We start from the raw sequence: 16,154 nt of genomic DNA on the forward strand, positions 1-16,154 counted from the left end.
GGACAGGGCAAGATATGACAAAATACCAATTTATAAACTATCAAGGGCTCACAAGGGAAGGGGGAGCGGGGAGGGAGGGGGAAAATGAGGACCTAATGCCCGTTTAAGTGGAGAGAAAATGTTTTGAGAATTATGTACAAATGCGCATTACACAATTGTTATGTGTATGGATTGCAATAACAGTTGTATGAGCCCCTAATAAAAGGTTTAAAAAAAAAAAGGTTCATGAGGGAGGGGGGAGCAGAGAGGGAGGGGGAAAAATGAGGACCTCATGCCATGGGCTTAAGTGGAGAGCAAATGTTTTGAGAATGATGAGGGAAATGAATGTACAAATGTGCTTTACACAATTGATGTATGTATGGATTGTGATAAGAGTTGTATGAGCCCCTAATAAAACAATTTTTAAAATGGACAAAAAAGACAGTGGAATTTTCCCATGAACCTTTTGAATCCCCCCCCCCATACCTAGCATCCCTGAAAAATGTCTAGGTATCGTCTCTGCATGTATCTGAGTGCTAAGACTGGGGGTCAGCAAGCAAGGTGGCCGTAGTTTTATATGGGCAGGGGCATGGGGACAGAGCCATGCCCACCTGCTTCTGTCCTGTCTGTGGCTTACTTTGTACCGTGGCAGCAGAGGTAAGTAGTTGCAACAGAGACCATGTGACCTACAAAGCCAAAAATATTTTCTCTCTGGCTCTGTACAGAAAAAGTGCACCAACTCCAGGCTTACCAATGTCTAAGGAAGCACACACAGGCCAGGAGAGTGGCTCAGAGATGCAGGAATTGGGATCAGGGATGTGCAAGAGACCACTTTTTCATTACAGACGCTTTTGTAGTCCTTGAAAAAAATTCTGCTTTTCTTTTTGTTTCGTGTGAGCATATAGCATTGACACAAATGATCTTCAAAAACAAGTTAGAAATGCCTATCCTGTTTAAAGACAGCGGTTATGCCGTCGTCGGCCCTCCGCGCCCTGGAAACGCCGGTACCCGACACTGCTTCCTCCCACCTCCTCCTGAGGACAGAAGTGCGTCTTACAGAAGCCTGTGCCAGCCCTGGGGACATGTCACATACCTGGTCTTGTTTCCCCCAGATGATCTGCGTGGGGACCTTGATCTTGTCCATGTGCTGGTGCAGGGCATATCTGGACCGCTCACTGACAATTTCCAAAAACACTTCAGGAAAGGAAAACCGAGTTAGGGTGTATTAAGCTGAGCCCGTGGGTGCCACCACAGGCACAGGGATGACTCCCAAATTCTCCCATTTCTCCCTCCAGGGACCCCGGAAACATTCTGAGTCCAAGAAACGGAAGCCAGCCAGCCCCCAAGCAGCACCCTCAACCAACAGTCCCAAACTTCCAGCGGGGAGACTCACGCTTTCGGTAGAAGTTGTTATGCGGGATGCGGACATCAACAAGGCCCTGGAGAATCTAAGGGAAAAGAACCCAAAGTTAGGAACCAAGCCAAGGCTCACTTCCCCGAGCCGCGCCCTGCTGTGGGGCAGGCAAGCGGGAAAGGTCCAGCAATTGAGTGCCCTGTCAAGATTTTCGGGTCTGGTCCTCTACACCCCTATGGCATCTTCTATGGTGTTGGGGCCCTGGCTGGTGCGAACAATTCGTGTGCTCAGCTGCTCACCACAATGTTAGAAGTTCCATGCCACTCAGGGGGCACCTCAGAGGACGGCCTGGCGATGTGCTTCTGAAAAACCAGCCCCTCAACAGACCCACGCTGACCACCTGGGCGCTCCACGCATCGGAGTCAACTCAGTGGCAATTATTATGATTTCTGTTTTTTTAAATCATTCTATTGGGGGCTCGTATGGCTCTTATCACAATCCATCCATCCAGCGTGTCAAGCACATTTGTACCTAGGTTGTCATCATTGTTTTCAAAACATTTTCTTTCTACTTGAACCCTTGGTATCAGTTCATTTTCCCCCTCCTCTACCCAAGTCACCACCAGTCAATCGGCAGCCCAGCATTTCCTCTTCCTCCCTTTGCCCTGCCCTGCTTCTTGGTTCACCTTCAAAGTCTGGTCCCTTTGGTAGGCAAGTTCTTGCCTTGTTTTCACCCTTATAGTAGTTGGATCTCATAGTGTTTCTCTTGTATGATCGACTACCTTCACTCAGTATCATAATGTTCCCCAGGTCCTCCAAGTCTGGAGATGTTCCATGAGCTCATCATTGTGTAGTATCCATTGTGTGTATGTACCAAGGTTTCTCTATCAGTTCTTCTACCGATGGGTACTGGGATTGTGTCTACCTTCTGGCTCGATGAACACGGGAGTGCATCTGTCTGTCTGTGCTATGGCTCTTCTCTTCTTTAGGGTGTATACCCTGCAGAGGTATTGCTGGATCTTATGGGATTTCTATCCCTGGTGTGTGAGATAGTGCCATATCCTTTTCCCCAGCGGTTGTACATATGTGCAGACCCCCCAGCAGTGTATGAGGCTTCCGATCTCTCCCAACCCTCTCCAGCATCTGCTATTTTCTGCACTTGGCTGTCATTGTGGGTGTCAGGCGGCGTTTCATTGTGGCTTTGATTTGTAGCCCCAGGTGGTTAGTGACGATGCACACTTCTCCACATTTGTTGGCCACCGGATGTCACTTTTAAAGAACTACACGCTGTAGTTGGTGCTATATTCCTCAGATGCCTCTCCCTTTCTTCCTTAGGAAGGAACATGGGCAATAGCACGAAGCCAAAGGACTCCCTACGGACACAGAAGGCGCTTACTTGAGACGGCCTAAGAGAACCCCTTTTGTGAGGCACTCTCTGCTTAGCCAAAGATACAATTTGGATGAAAATAATATCACGTCATTACTCAGTAATAGCCAAACGGAGAACAAGGTCTACTAAAAATGCAAAGTAAACCATTCAGGATGAAGGGCCTTTTAAGCAATGAAGAAATAAGCCACCGAGAACCTTCTGGAAAGGGCCCGGCGTGCCTTTGTTTCTCATTTGACAGGGTCTCTGCCTTCCCAGCAGAGGCTGCTGAGACGGCTGCAAAGGCAGGCCGGCCAGATCTCATGGCCTGGGTCTGCTGACTCTGAGGGCGGCCACGGCCTGCAGGAACAGGGTCCTGCTCTGCCGCCTGCCTCTGCAGGGCTCACAGGAGCCACCACTGTGCTGAGACTGGAGACATAACAGCACACCAAGACAAAGGCCCCGATCTCACAGGGCTCAGCGGAGAAGACACCAGAGGGCAAACCGCATCACAGCACCACGGGACAGTGTGGGCTCACGTGCCCCGAAAGGCGCCTGGAGGGTTATCTTCTCCCAGTAATTCCAGATCTCCGACTAAACATTAAATTTCTTTCCTTGCTGTGTTTGGGGAAAGGATTATAGCTGGGAGGCACTTTTGCAACTCCACCTAAAAAGGGAGGGAGAGGATTGCAAGAATAGCACTGTTGACATGGAATTTCACCTGAGCCTTCCAATACTGGGACACAGTGATGGTTCACCACCCCCCTCTGTTCATGTTCAGGAAAAAGGCTTGCTGAAATGAACCATCTTCCTATATGACATTGATTCTAACACACAGAATCTCCCTTGCTTTATCCTTAATAAAGACACACACACACACACATACCCCAAACTCACTGCCATCGAGTCAGTTCTGGTTCACAGTGACCCCATAAAGCAGGGTAATGCTCCCCAGCTCCGTCCAAGCCTTGAGATTTTCCATGATCGCATCATTGTCTTTGTAGCAATGTGTAGTATTCCACTCTGTGTATGCACGAAGGTTTCTCGATCAGTTCTTCTACCGTTGGGTACTAGGGTTTTCCCAAGACCGTAACTCTTTATTTATTTATTTATTTATTTATTTTTATTTTTTTTTTACCGTAACTCTTTATAGGAGTAGAAAATTCTTTCTTTCTCCAGAGCAATGTCTGGTGGTTTCAAACTACTGACCCTACAGTTAGCAGCCCAACCATAACCCACTATGAACACCATCAGGGCTCCTTAGACCAGACACAGACATGCTGCTGTTATTGGGCACCTTCGAGCCGGTTCCCACTCACAGCGCCGCCGCCGCCGCGTACAATAGAATGAACACTGCCCAGTCCTGTGCCGTCCTCACGACTGTTCTTCTGAGCAAGCCTATCGCTGCAGACAGAGCCAGAGCCATCCAAATCCCCCTTCCTTGCCTCATAATGCAGTCACGAAGTGCTTGTCCCCAAGGATCACCGAGAAACACAGTGTCCCACACGTTGGGTGAGCTTCTCTCCTTCCCCTATGTCCCTGTACTGTGGCTGGCCCTCAGCCTGAGCTGATATACCATGTATACGAGGGGGGCTTCACACAATTTGTGGAGAAGTGGAATTCAATGATAAAGGAACATTTCCATGAACTTTTTGAAACCTTCCCTTGTCTTCCCCCGTCCCACCCCCCTACCCCCCGCCCCCCAACTGTCTACTTGACATCTCTGCTTGGAAGCCTCACAGGTACCTGAACGTCACACCCCAAATGACACTCTCAGCCAATCCCCCAAACCCGCCTTCTCTTGCTTTCCTCTCCAGCTTAATCACCGCTGTTACTTCCGATTTGTCAACAAGTCCCGTTCTTTCTTCTTCCCCAGGCCCCTCAGCTCTGGCTTTCTCTGGTCTTGCTGTCACCACCCTAGTCTAAGCCACCATCTCCTCCAGGTCACAAGAGACTCTGAGCGAGTTTCTCAGCTTCTGCCTGGCTCCCTCCAGTGGGTCTCCGGCTGCGCCGAGAAAGCGTGCACACCTTCCTATCACCCAGCAGGCCTCCTGACATGAACCAGTGCTTCTCAGAGTGGTGCCTTCTTTTCCTTGAGGTCAAAATGGTTTCCTTAAGACCGAGTGTCACTGGGCCTTTTGACGGCCATCGCCTCTCAAGCACACCGTTGTCCCAACCTTACGTGATAGGCATCTCTCTGGCTGCTAATGGAATGAGTGCTGGTGCGTCTTCTTGTGCACTGTGTTTCTCAGTTTTGCTATCGACTAAGATAAATGTCAACTACATCCATTCATTGAATCCACAGTTCCCTCAATAATTCTTAAGGCTTTTAAAATAAAGATCCCGAGACAGAACAAATGAGAACCAGTGACTTAGCCTCTGCCTCCCTTTCCAGCCCCATCTCAACCCGCTCTCCCCCTCGGCTCCCCCCATCCATCCCGGCCTCCTGCTAGTGTCTTGAGTTTGTCTACAGTCCTTCCACCTCTGCACATGCTGTTCCCACACACCCCTTTTCAATCACTGCATCCTCTTGACTTCCTGGGTTCAGTCTTTTACTAGTTCATTGTCTGCTTCCCCCTCCGGACTGTCTGGACTGTCTGTCCAGGAGCCTTCTCCACCCCATCTTTCACCCCTGCCTCCACACAGGGTTTGACACGTCGCAGGCACTGCGTGTTGAGCGGCTAAGCGGATGAGCTCATGAAGGAGAGGACGGATGAGGGAAGGTGGCTGGCGCCACCTCAGCGGGGCCACCTCACCTGCTGGGGCACCTTGAAGCGCACGAAGGAGCAGAGCTGGAGCATCTCGCTCATTTCCTCCGGGGTGGACGGGATCAAGGGGATCTTCTCCACGGCGGCCGAGTCCTGCAGCTCTCTGAGCCGTTGCACAAACTGGTTATCAGTGGAGTACTGCAGGCCTGTGGGGAGCGAACCAGAGCAGCTTGCCAGTTCACTGCTGCACGTTCCCATCTGCGGTGGGAACTTCCAAGATCTGCCCGGGGCTAATATCTTGCAACTTCTTTCACTAGTAGTTTTTTTTTTTCCCCCTCACCAGATTAAAAAAAAAGCATCTTTAAGTCAACATCAAAAAGGTATTCTGACAAACACAGGGAGTGGAGTTGGAAACCCTAAGAATTGCTTAAAGCCTCCTGACTCAGAGTGTGGCCCATGGCCCGTGGCCCGGCAGCACTGGCTGCACATGGGTGCTCCCAAGAAAGGCCGGCTCTCAGCTCCTGTTGGTCGCTCGAACCAGAAGCTGCATCGGAACAAGTTGTCGGAGCTTCCCCAGGTTCCCCGAGTCTCAGCGGCACTCGCTCGCTCCGAGTTCGGCTGCTAACAGAAAGGTTGGTGGTCGCTCCACACAAAGCCAGAAAGGCCTGACAATCTGCTTCTGCATTGGTTACCACCTGGAGCAGGCTTTGGGGCACTTCTCCTCTGTCCACACGGTGGGAGCAGGTGAGGGGTGTGCCGGGAGTCAGGATTGACTCCTTGGCACATGACAACAGTCCACTAGACAACCTGCTTCGATGCCTTTCACACCTGTGTCTTTGAGAGGCTGAGAAAACCACAGGAGGGAAAAGAAGAAAGGGAGAAAGAAAATCACCGGAGTGGTTTACTGCTCCTTCCTTGGACGGGGACCCCTTTCCCGTCATCTCCTCCTGTGGGGTCGAGGCCCAGAACAGCAGCGTGTGTGGGCAGAGCATGAGTGCCCGAGTTGTGCCTGTGTCTGAGTACGGCACTGCCACCCTCTGCACAGCCTCCTCTCCGCTCAGCAGGGCAAGCTCTGAGACCTCCCGCTACCTCCTATCGCCCCAGAGCGCGACACAAGATGGTCCGCAGAACAGATGGTAGGCACGGGGGCAAATCTACTCTCAAATCCATGGTGGGGCAACTTTTTCGGTGTCCAATTAGCCTGAAAGTGGCATTCAGAGGGAGAGGAGAGACCACAGTGGTGTCCAATGTTGGTTAGGAGGCAGAGACCCCCATTTCCTATATCTCTGTATCCAGCAGCCCCCATTAATCTAAGAGGAGGGACCAGGTGGGGCCGCCACAACGCCATGGGGGAGTTGGCACCAGCTATTTTCTTGATCCTAAGCCTACACGTGACGTGGTGCCCTGGGCTGGATCCTGGCAGCAGCGGGAAAACCTGTGAAATGTAAGCCAAGTTTGGCTCGCCATGATCGGCCATGGCAGGCATCCCCCGTGGTTTGGAAGTTTGCTCTGAGCCACTTCGCTTTTACGAAAAGCCTGTATTCGCACCATTTTCACTACCTATTTTAAGGAAGGAGGGGAAAGCAAAATTAGGGTTTGGTGTTTGTGTTATCCTAGCTCCAGTTCAGTGTAACCTCTTTTTTCTTTTTCCCTCTTTTCCCCTCAATGTTACCACCTATAAAATAGACACACTAGCTTGATCTTGATGGTAAGTACATGTGTAAAAAGCGCACGGAGATGGATGCTTAAGTTTTGGGCAATTTCCTGTGTGTGAATTGTACCCCAATAAGATGCCAAAGAAAGAGGGAGCAGAGCAGATGGGGGTTAGGGGTAGGGGTAGAATGAAGGTTTGTCTCTCTGACATATTATGAACCCAAGATTGAAGACGAATGGGAGAATATGAAGTTAAATGCAAAATCCAACTTTATAGAAATGCCCATTTCTAGAGATACGCTAAAGCTCGGGCTGTCATGTACAGAGAAAGTAAAGTTTGCTGGATTTGTGTGCGTTTTTCAAATCGCTGACTTTTTAGGAAAAAAAAAAAGCAGGGCATATAGTAATAACACTCTCACCTCCCAGGGTTATCGTGAGAATGAAATCCACATAAAGGACTTGGCTCATAAGAGCTTAATCAACATCGGAAGGTATCAGCATTGCTTTACTTCCGAGTGTTAATGAGCTGCGAAACCCGGCCCTTGTTCATCAACCACCTCAAATTCTTTGTGGAACAAGGCTGCCTGTGCATGTTCAAAGTTGTGAAACCAGTCAGCCAGTCACAACAGGACAAACCGTGTACCAGAAAGGGGTTGGGGGCAAATCAAGACGAAGACCTTCCAGTCACAGGGAACAGACTTTGGAGGTCACCAAGTGGGGGAGGGTCAGAGTGAAGATGAAGCGGCAAGGTTGACAGGAGTTCCCTTGGGAGAAGCGTAAGACAATCACCCACAAGGGAGAAAGGCAATCAGTGTGTGTGTCTGTGTGTGTGCGTGTGTGTTGGGTAAATGACTGAGGGTGTTGATAAGCAGTTGAATACAAAATTGACGACCCACCTATCTCTTACACAGATACAATTTTGTTTCAAAACAAAGTCTGTAAAGCATGATTATTGTTATTGGGGTTGTTTGGTTAGTGTAATCACTAACAGGCTGCCCGTCTCTACACCACACACTAAAAAGATGATACCAGAAAAACTCATCCCCACTGGTTTCTTCAGAGTTTCCAACCCTGCTGTGATCAAGCACCTCATGGGGCTACTCCCTCCTGTCACTTACCGGCTGGGCACACCAGGGACAGGCTGCAGATATCCGATGGATAGTAAGCTGCATACACCCCAGCCACCTGGCCACCCATGGAGGTGCCTACCAGGTGGAAGGGCTTTTTGTTCAGCTTGAGAGATTCTACAAACTAGGAAGGGAAATGAAAGGGAGGCTTGGTTACAGAGCTGTAGACAAGGGCAACTGCAAGATAGAAACTCCTGAACTTCCTATGGGGACCATTGAAAAGGACCCTGGTGGTGTAGTGGTCTACGGGTTGGGCAATCCACCACAGGGTCAGTAGTTCAAGTTCACCATTTGCTCCATGGGACAAGGATGGGGCAATATGCTTCAGCAAAGATTTTCAGCCTCAGAAATCCACAGGGGCAGTTCTACTCTGTCCTGATGGGTCACTAAGAGTCGGGATCACTCAACAGTGAGTAGGGTAACTGATGAAAGGGAACCCGAAACTCAACTGGTTCTCTACTGGTATGACGGGGCTTCAGAAATTCTGTGGGGAAATTCTCTTATCTCTTAATTCCATGTTTTCACAAGCTTTCTGAAGTTCCTTCCCATTTCTTTTTACCTGGCACCATTTATAAAGGGATCATTTCTAACTAAGGAAGGGCTCTCCTAAGTCACCGATCACTGAACAATGTTATCAAAGTCGAGAGAGTAAATGTGTTCTACGTTGTACCCCACATCATCTCTGCTGTCTGCTGCTGTAACACAAAAGCATCCAAGGACAATGCACAGGTGAAGGACATGACTTTATCCCAGGTGAAGGCAGTTTACCAAGCTTGGTTCAGAGGCCATAGTTTGCTGACTTCTGCCCTAATTTAAGGTCCTTTCCACCCACCTGCCCATTCATCCAATAGATATTCAACCATCTAGCCATTAAACTAATATTTATCTGTTATCTGCTAGGTATCAGGGATTATGGCCACATGCTGAGAATGTAGCAAACAGCCAAAGAAACAAGGTCCCCGATCTCATTAGAATACATAGTTTGAGGGGAGGCAGACATTAAATATATATCCTTCTCTGGGATAAAACTAATTACCTAATACCGATTTGAAACTTCTAGGCTAATAAATTCTGAAATGGCTCAGGAGTCTCTGTGACCTAGAATGCCCCGCAGGGGGGCAGGAGCTAGATGCTAGAAGCAGGACAGAATGCAGAACATAACCTCCCCCCGGCTCCCCAGCCAGGCAGAGAGGGTGTTGCCACTTCTCCTCAGAGAAGGCGATGGGTTTGAGCCATGCCAAACTTCCTTTTCAAAGAGCTGAGAAAATACTGATTGTGTTCTTTCATTTCTTTCTTTTTTAACAGTTTTATTGGCACATTCAGATTGTATTTCTTGAGAACCAGCTACAACAAGCTTAGAGGAGGCCAGGCCCCAGTAAGCCTTGGCCCTCTTGAGCTGAACAGGGTTACTATCTGGTGGATAGTTTGTGGGCAGACAGAATGCACTGGGGACAGCCAGGAACCCTAATGCCTGCTCTCCAGACTTGGGCAGGGAATGGTGGGCAAGACCCAGTCTGGACAGCGTTGGTGGTGCCTCCTCTCACCTGATGTATCCGCTTGACTTGCCCGTCTATGGACAAGTCATCCAGGGAGGAACGGGTGGTCCCCTCATGTCCTGGCATGTCCACACAGACCAAGTGCAGGTTCTTCGGAAGGAACTGAGGACACACAGATGCAGACAGTCAGTATGTGGTGAGCAGAGCATGTCTGCTCTCGTTTCTAGGTGGCCTGACTAGCCATCGCTGGAGGTGCATGCGCCTGGCCACTGGGTGTGTGGCCTCAGAAGCAGGTGAGTGAATGAGCTCTCCTGAGGCCCTCCTCCCCCTCTTCCTCCTCTCTTCCTTTCTACACACACTCCACTCTCTCGGCTGCCCACTTGGAACTAGAAGGGTGGTCCTGATCTCCCAGAAACCTGGCCAACTCAATTGGGAGCCACGCCTGATCTGGTTTCTGAGACTTTTCCCTCTTTCTTTGCATTAGGGTCTAATGCCGATGCTGATTAATGTCCTCAAATGCCTCTTGCTGTCTTCCACTTCCACATGCAGCACTTTCAACCGGGAACTGAGACAAACCTGTTATCAACACACAAGCATCCTGTTAGAAGAAGGGGGTTTCTCTGCAAAGCCAGAGGCTCATGAACACATGGGGATGAGTGAGCGCGGGTGAAACGTGGAGGAAATAAGAAAAGGGTACAGGCAAGTGGGGACATGGGAGCCTTTTGCTCCTGGCAGAGAGAATCACGTGGGGTCATCGTGGCAAGTGCCACTTGCCGGGAGTCTGGGCCAGTGAGGTCAATGCAAGACATCTCCAGTCCTGGCCTCACGCTACCAAGTGGCCACGCCCAAGTCAATCGGGACAGAAAGTGAGTGACTTGTAAAACTGGCCCAGCAATCTGCGGGCTCTCAACTCTTTCTGCGAGTGACTTAAAAAAGAAAAGTGAAACAGAAGCAGCGGAAGTAGAAAATCGAGGGAAGGAAAAAGAAGAAAGGAGCTGGATGGAAAGAAAGAGGAGAAACCTGGAATCCAATCGATCAATTTTTAAATCGCCTGATCCTAATAGGCAGGGCAGTTCTGGGGTGAAGGAGCCCTCTCTAAGGAGAAGTGATTATGAAGCCACAGATCTTACAAGTACGATTCCACTCAATACATGTTTCTCTGACACACGGGTTTGAACAATGAATTCGTTTGTATGGAACATGACTTGACCCACAGTTCTGGGTTCCCTTTTGCTCGCTGCGATTTACTGAGTGACAGCCACCCTTGTGTGAGAGAAAGATCTGGAGCCTCACCTTGACCACGCTGAGCCACATATCCTTGTGTGCGGAGAATCCGTGGAGCATGAGGATGGTGGGCTTGTTCCCAGCTCTGCCACGGACGGAATAGCAGAACTGATAGTCTTCATGATGGGCATAGCGGACCTGCATGCCCAGAGTCCTCCGCCAGTACCTGGGAGGAAAACATGGCAGCTCAAAAGCAGCAAGCTCTAGGGAAGTGGCTTCTGGAGGGGCCCAGGTGCTCCTGTACCTGCTACTCAGGGGAAGGGCAAGACACATCTCCCAGCCCGTGGCTTGCAGGTGTGTCCCTGGAGTCACCCAGAGCTTAACCCCCACGCAGCAGTAAACAGGACCATCTGGAAAACAGCTGACATGAACGACTGCAATCGCTAACTAGGAAGGAGGGACTGTTTTCTTTTTTTTTTTTTTTTAACATTTTATTAGTGGCTCATACAACTGTTATCCCAATCCATACACACATCAATTGTGTAAAGCGCATTTGTACATCGTTTCTCAAAACATTTTCTCTCCATTTAAAACCCCCGACATTAGGTCCTCATTTTCCCCCTCCCTCCCCACTCCCCCCTCCCGCATGAGCCCTTGATAGTTTATAAATGGGTATTTGGGACTGTTTTCTTAAGAGGTAAGTACCTCTCATGTAATAGCCGAGTGCCAACCCCTATTCCGAGAGGCTCTGAGAGTGACAGATGCCCCCCTGTTTCTTTAGAACTACCTGGTTGGTCCTCTGGCTTTATTCCTGATAATGTCTGGACACTGTTTGAAAGACTCTGTTGGCAGTGTTGGAGTTTAGCCCCAAATAGATTTTCAGTGTGAAATCACTGTCTAAACAAATAGATCTACATGAAGAATTCCTCCAAAATGGGGGATGATAACGTATTTCATCGGAGATCTACTTTGTGGTGCACTCTGCACCAAAGTGGTAACCAAGTCTTGCAAATTCAAAAGCCAGCAGTCACCATGGCCCGGTTTCTCCTTTTGCATAAAGTGAGGGGAGGGAGGAAGACAAGGATCACGCGTTATGTTTACTCGTATCTGCACACGAAGAGCCCAGAAGCACAGCCAGCACTATTGGGAGACGTATCTGCAGAGGAGGTGGAGAACAGAGCCGATGGGCAGGTGGATGGGGAACAGCAGTGGGAGGGAGGCTCTTCAACACTTCCCTTTAAGTACTTTTTCAATGAATGCATTACCTATTCAAAACCCTAAAAATATAATAAGATGAACTGTCCAGGTTAAAGCTACTTCCATGACAAAGCCAGCATAATTCAAAAGCCCTGGCATATCACGATTTGTCTATTCAGTTGTTCAGATCCCTAACTCATTCATTTACTAGCTAGATGACCTTGAACCTCATTCATGATAAGGGAAAATGTTGGATCCTACTAAGGCTATAACGGAGATTAAATGAGACCACCTATGTATGAAGTTTCCTTCAGTGCCCAGCATGTGGTAAGTACCTAATAAATGGGAGTTATTTTTAAATACATGTCATATACATATATCTGTGTTCAAAGAATACATCTTGCCCAAATATGCAGGCAAATAATAAACTGGGAAAATATCTGCAATAAACATGACAGGCGCGAATTTATGTCCTTAATATGTAAACAGCTTTTACAAATGGATATGAGCCATGCTAAAACCCAACTCGACAATGGGAAAAATAAATGAAAAGATAACTCAGAATAGAAGAGGCATTAATGATCACCACACATAGGGAAGATTGCTCAGCTTCACTATTAAATAAATGAAGATTAAATAAAGAGATGTCCTTTTTATGACCTTCCTAATTCTTTTCTTTTTCTTTTTTTAATTGTACGCTAAGTATCACCTTCAACCTTTCTAAGAAACAATCTGGCATGGAGCATCAGGAGTCTTTAAAAACCTCCCACCCTCTGACCCAGAGATCACACTTCCAGAAAACTCTCCAAAGGAAATAAGAAATTTTGGGGGAAATATTTCCAAGCAAGACAGTTTTATTTAAATAGAATAATGCTACCCACATTGTCTACAAATAGAAAAACTGTTACATAAATTGTAATAAATCCAGACAATGGGCTACTTTGCTGCTATTAAAATTGAAGTTTTCAAATAATATTAAATATGTGAAAATATGTTTGTGTGGGGGGCGTTGTTTTTCTTTGTTTGTTAATATGTGAAAATATTATGACATGACGTCAAGTGGAGAAAAGAACAGTACTCCAATTCTTCTTATACTATTGGTTCCAATCAATTCTGTTTAAAAAATGTAAGTAAAAAATAAAAAAAAATTCCACCAGCAAGACAGTTGGACAGTCCACTCAAAAAGGCCACATGGAAGAGGGGATAAATCTAGGGCGTGGTATGAGCCACATAACTATCCTCTAGTTCTTATAAGATTTCCTCCCCTTACTATTAAGGTCTATAATATGTGATATACCTCATTAATTATGTCGATTTACACATGCTCAATTGTATATTTAAGATCTCTCGGTACGTGGTAGTCAAGATAGAGGACCACCTCAGAGACAGTGACAAGAGTAACGGTTCCCTGAGGGTATGGGAAGGGGGAGGGGGAGTATTGATAGCACTGAATGCATAACCCCACCCGATGGGATTGGACAACAGAACGGTAGGGGTAGGGAAGGTATATATTGGATGAGTAAAATGTGGTAGTTACATAATCTGCTATCAACTTGAGACTATTAAGAGTGAAGGGGCGGAGTTTAGCCTGTCAATCAGGCCGCAGCTTGACCTCATTTGGAGGCGCCACGGAGATAAGCCACGGAGATAAATAGCTCACTGGAGGCCACACGCAGACTATGGGCTTCGTCTTCCTGCTGACAAGACAATGGAGTGATGCTGATGGAACCAGAGCCCTAGAGCTGGAGGAGCCACGTGCAAACCCATGCCAGGGCTGAGATGCTTCCACAGCCACTGGATCCACAAGACTTTCCACCCACTGGCCTGTGATTGTCCTGCATTTGGTGTCATTGCTTGTGTTGCATGAGTCTGAAGAGAAATTTATAGACTGGTTTTGGACATATGGGATAATATCGGACTTATGGACTTGATCTGGACTGAGCCCAGATGTTTTCTCAATATACAATTGCTCTTTTATATAAAGGTCCTTCCTATACACCTATGAGTGTCTCTGGATTTGTTTCTCTAGTCCACCCAGAATAACACACTATGGTACCTTGGGATTAGGGAAGAAGAGAAACAAATCATAAAGATGGAGAGTGACCTCTGCCTCACGGTAGTTTCTCTTTTTTGGCTGGCCAGAGGTCAGAGATGGTCATGCGGTTTACTGGGCTGTGTTCTGGCAGGAACATGGGAAGTTAAAGTTTTTATTGTTTTCTTTGGTGGTTGTCTTTGATTATTTGAAATGGCAAAAATGAATGTGATTAATGTATATTTTGAGCTCAGGGGGTGAAATCTCCCCTTGAATTTCTCAGAGACCATGCTGCTTTAGTGAAAATGGCTGACAGAAAGGCTGGGCCTGGCTTGATTCAGTCAAGAGGCCTAAAGTCATATTTTGTATCAACAGAATAGTTTATATAAGGATTAAGATAGGATCGATAAATATAGATTTTGATTGTTCTACGATTGAGTTTAGGATCTGGCTCTACTAGGTTTATACTGCTTTTTCCGCCCCCATTTTATTGATACAGTGATTGATAGTAATGATTATTGGGATGTATAAAAATAGAGAGCTTGTAAGCCCACTTGCCTTTAGCCATTAATTTGAATATTTAAATAGGTTAGGACATGCCTGCAAAGAAAGCTCTGAAAAGCTAAGCCCCACCCAGTGTCTTGAGTGCTCAGGACATTTGAAGGTGAAGAGGCTTGCCTATGGGGCTGTTGACCAACTGAAGAAAAAAGGAACTCTTTTAAGTCTTTTTGGATTTTGAACTAGTGGTTCATGCTCACAGCCAGAAAAAATCTGGAGCCCTGAAGAAACTCCTCTCAAGGACTGAGTATTAAAGGGAGACTGTGGGCAGGCTGAAATGCTTGCTAGGTGACCACGTGGATTCACTTGTTGAGTGGAAGTGAGAGAGATGCAGCAATAAAGAGATGGGTTGAGTCTGGCCACTGACACCCATGGACCTGGTTCACAGGGACTGGAGAAGAAGATGAGATGGGTTGACTGGTCTGAAGCTCATGACCTAGCACAAGGGGACTAGGGCTGTTGAGCATTTGGAACAGTGCCCATAGTCTAAAGGCGAGGTGACCAATGGGCACCCAGGTGAGGCTAAGTGAGGCAGCCCACATTGAGCTGACCAGAACCCAACCAGATGAAGAGAAGATATTTGAGCCTGTAAACTGGTGCATATTGTTGCTAACTTTATGGGAGGCCTGTCCTGATTTGACCTTGATTATGGATGCGGGCTCACAAGGTCCCAACTGGAATGAAGATTCTTCACATCAAAGAATATGATTGTCTCCTCAGAGCACTGGGTTGATGTAAGTGGGCAGTATAGAAATTAGATACACCAAATTGGGAGGATAAAGGCATGAAGTGGCTGGCTGACAAACTTTCCTAGGTGGGGGAATATGTTCATAGGATTATGGTGCAGGTGTTCATGTAAATATAGAATATTTTTGTTTTGTTCACTTATAGAATGTTATGTCTAAATAAGGGTGGCACACTTTTGAATTGTGTGTGTGCCACTCACAGGGAGGTGCTTTAGAGGAGCCAGGTGGTACAGTCAGGGTGAGGGGGCACTCTTAGGACTTCCAGCAGCCCTTTGCAATGGCACCTGAATGGTTACAATCATAGCCCCCAGCATCACAATGCCACCTGGCATGTGCCAAAAGGTTTCTCAGGATTTTCATCTTTCTGCTTGGCCTGCCTGCCCAAGCTCTTAATATAAAGAGCAGTATGTTTGTTTTCTGGTCACAACCGAGCCAGGCGACCAACGTGGGTGTGCCTGGACATGCCATGAGTCTACACTGCCAATGAATGAGGAACCCAACCGAGGTTTTGATCTGTGGAATTCCCTGTTTGTGGTGGGAGCATGCATTTGTTAATCATTTGCTATGCAGCATTATTCATGAAAGATAAAAAGTAGAAGCAAGATGAATGCGGCCAATTGCCGGGTGAATGGCTATCGTTGGCACAATGGTGACGTGCTCAGCTGCTACCTGGGAGGCTGGTGCCAGAAAAGAGACCTGGGCTCTGCTCCTGTCC

At 47.6% G+C, this 16,154-nt stretch overlaps 1 protein-coding gene across 2 annotated transcripts in view; it reads right to left on the bottom strand.

The window, feature by feature from the left end:
• The window catches only part of ABHD6 (abhydrolase domain containing 6, acylglycerol lipase), an 84,591-nt gene that overhangs the window by 7,532 nt on the left and 60,905 nt on the right, over positions 1-16,154 (bottom strand). For both annotated transcript variants that reach the window (XM_045289838.1, XM_045289837.1), the window contains exons 4-9: positions 10,976-11,132; positions 9,731-9,844; positions 8,178-8,310; positions 5,455-5,612; positions 1,373-1,427; positions 1,073-1,173 (exon numbers count right to left, since the gene is read on the bottom strand). In XM_045289838.1, coding sequence (XP_045145773.1) covers positions 1,073-1,173; positions 1,373-1,427; positions 5,455-5,612; positions 8,178-8,310; positions 9,731-9,844; positions 10,976-11,132 — 718 coding nt within the window. The remainder of the gene's footprint in view (positions 1-1,072; positions 1,174-1,372; positions 1,428-5,454; positions 5,613-8,177; positions 8,311-9,730; positions 9,845-10,975; positions 11,133-16,154) is intronic.

Source organism: Echinops telfairi, unplaced genomic scaffold, assembly GCF_000313985.2.
Source record: "Echinops telfairi isolate 266 unplaced genomic scaffold, ASM31398v2 ScPeMD7_31;HRSCAF=116, whole genome shotgun sequence".
NCBI lineage: Eukaryota > Metazoa > Chordata > Mammalia > Afrosoricida > Tenrecidae > Echinops > Echinops telfairi.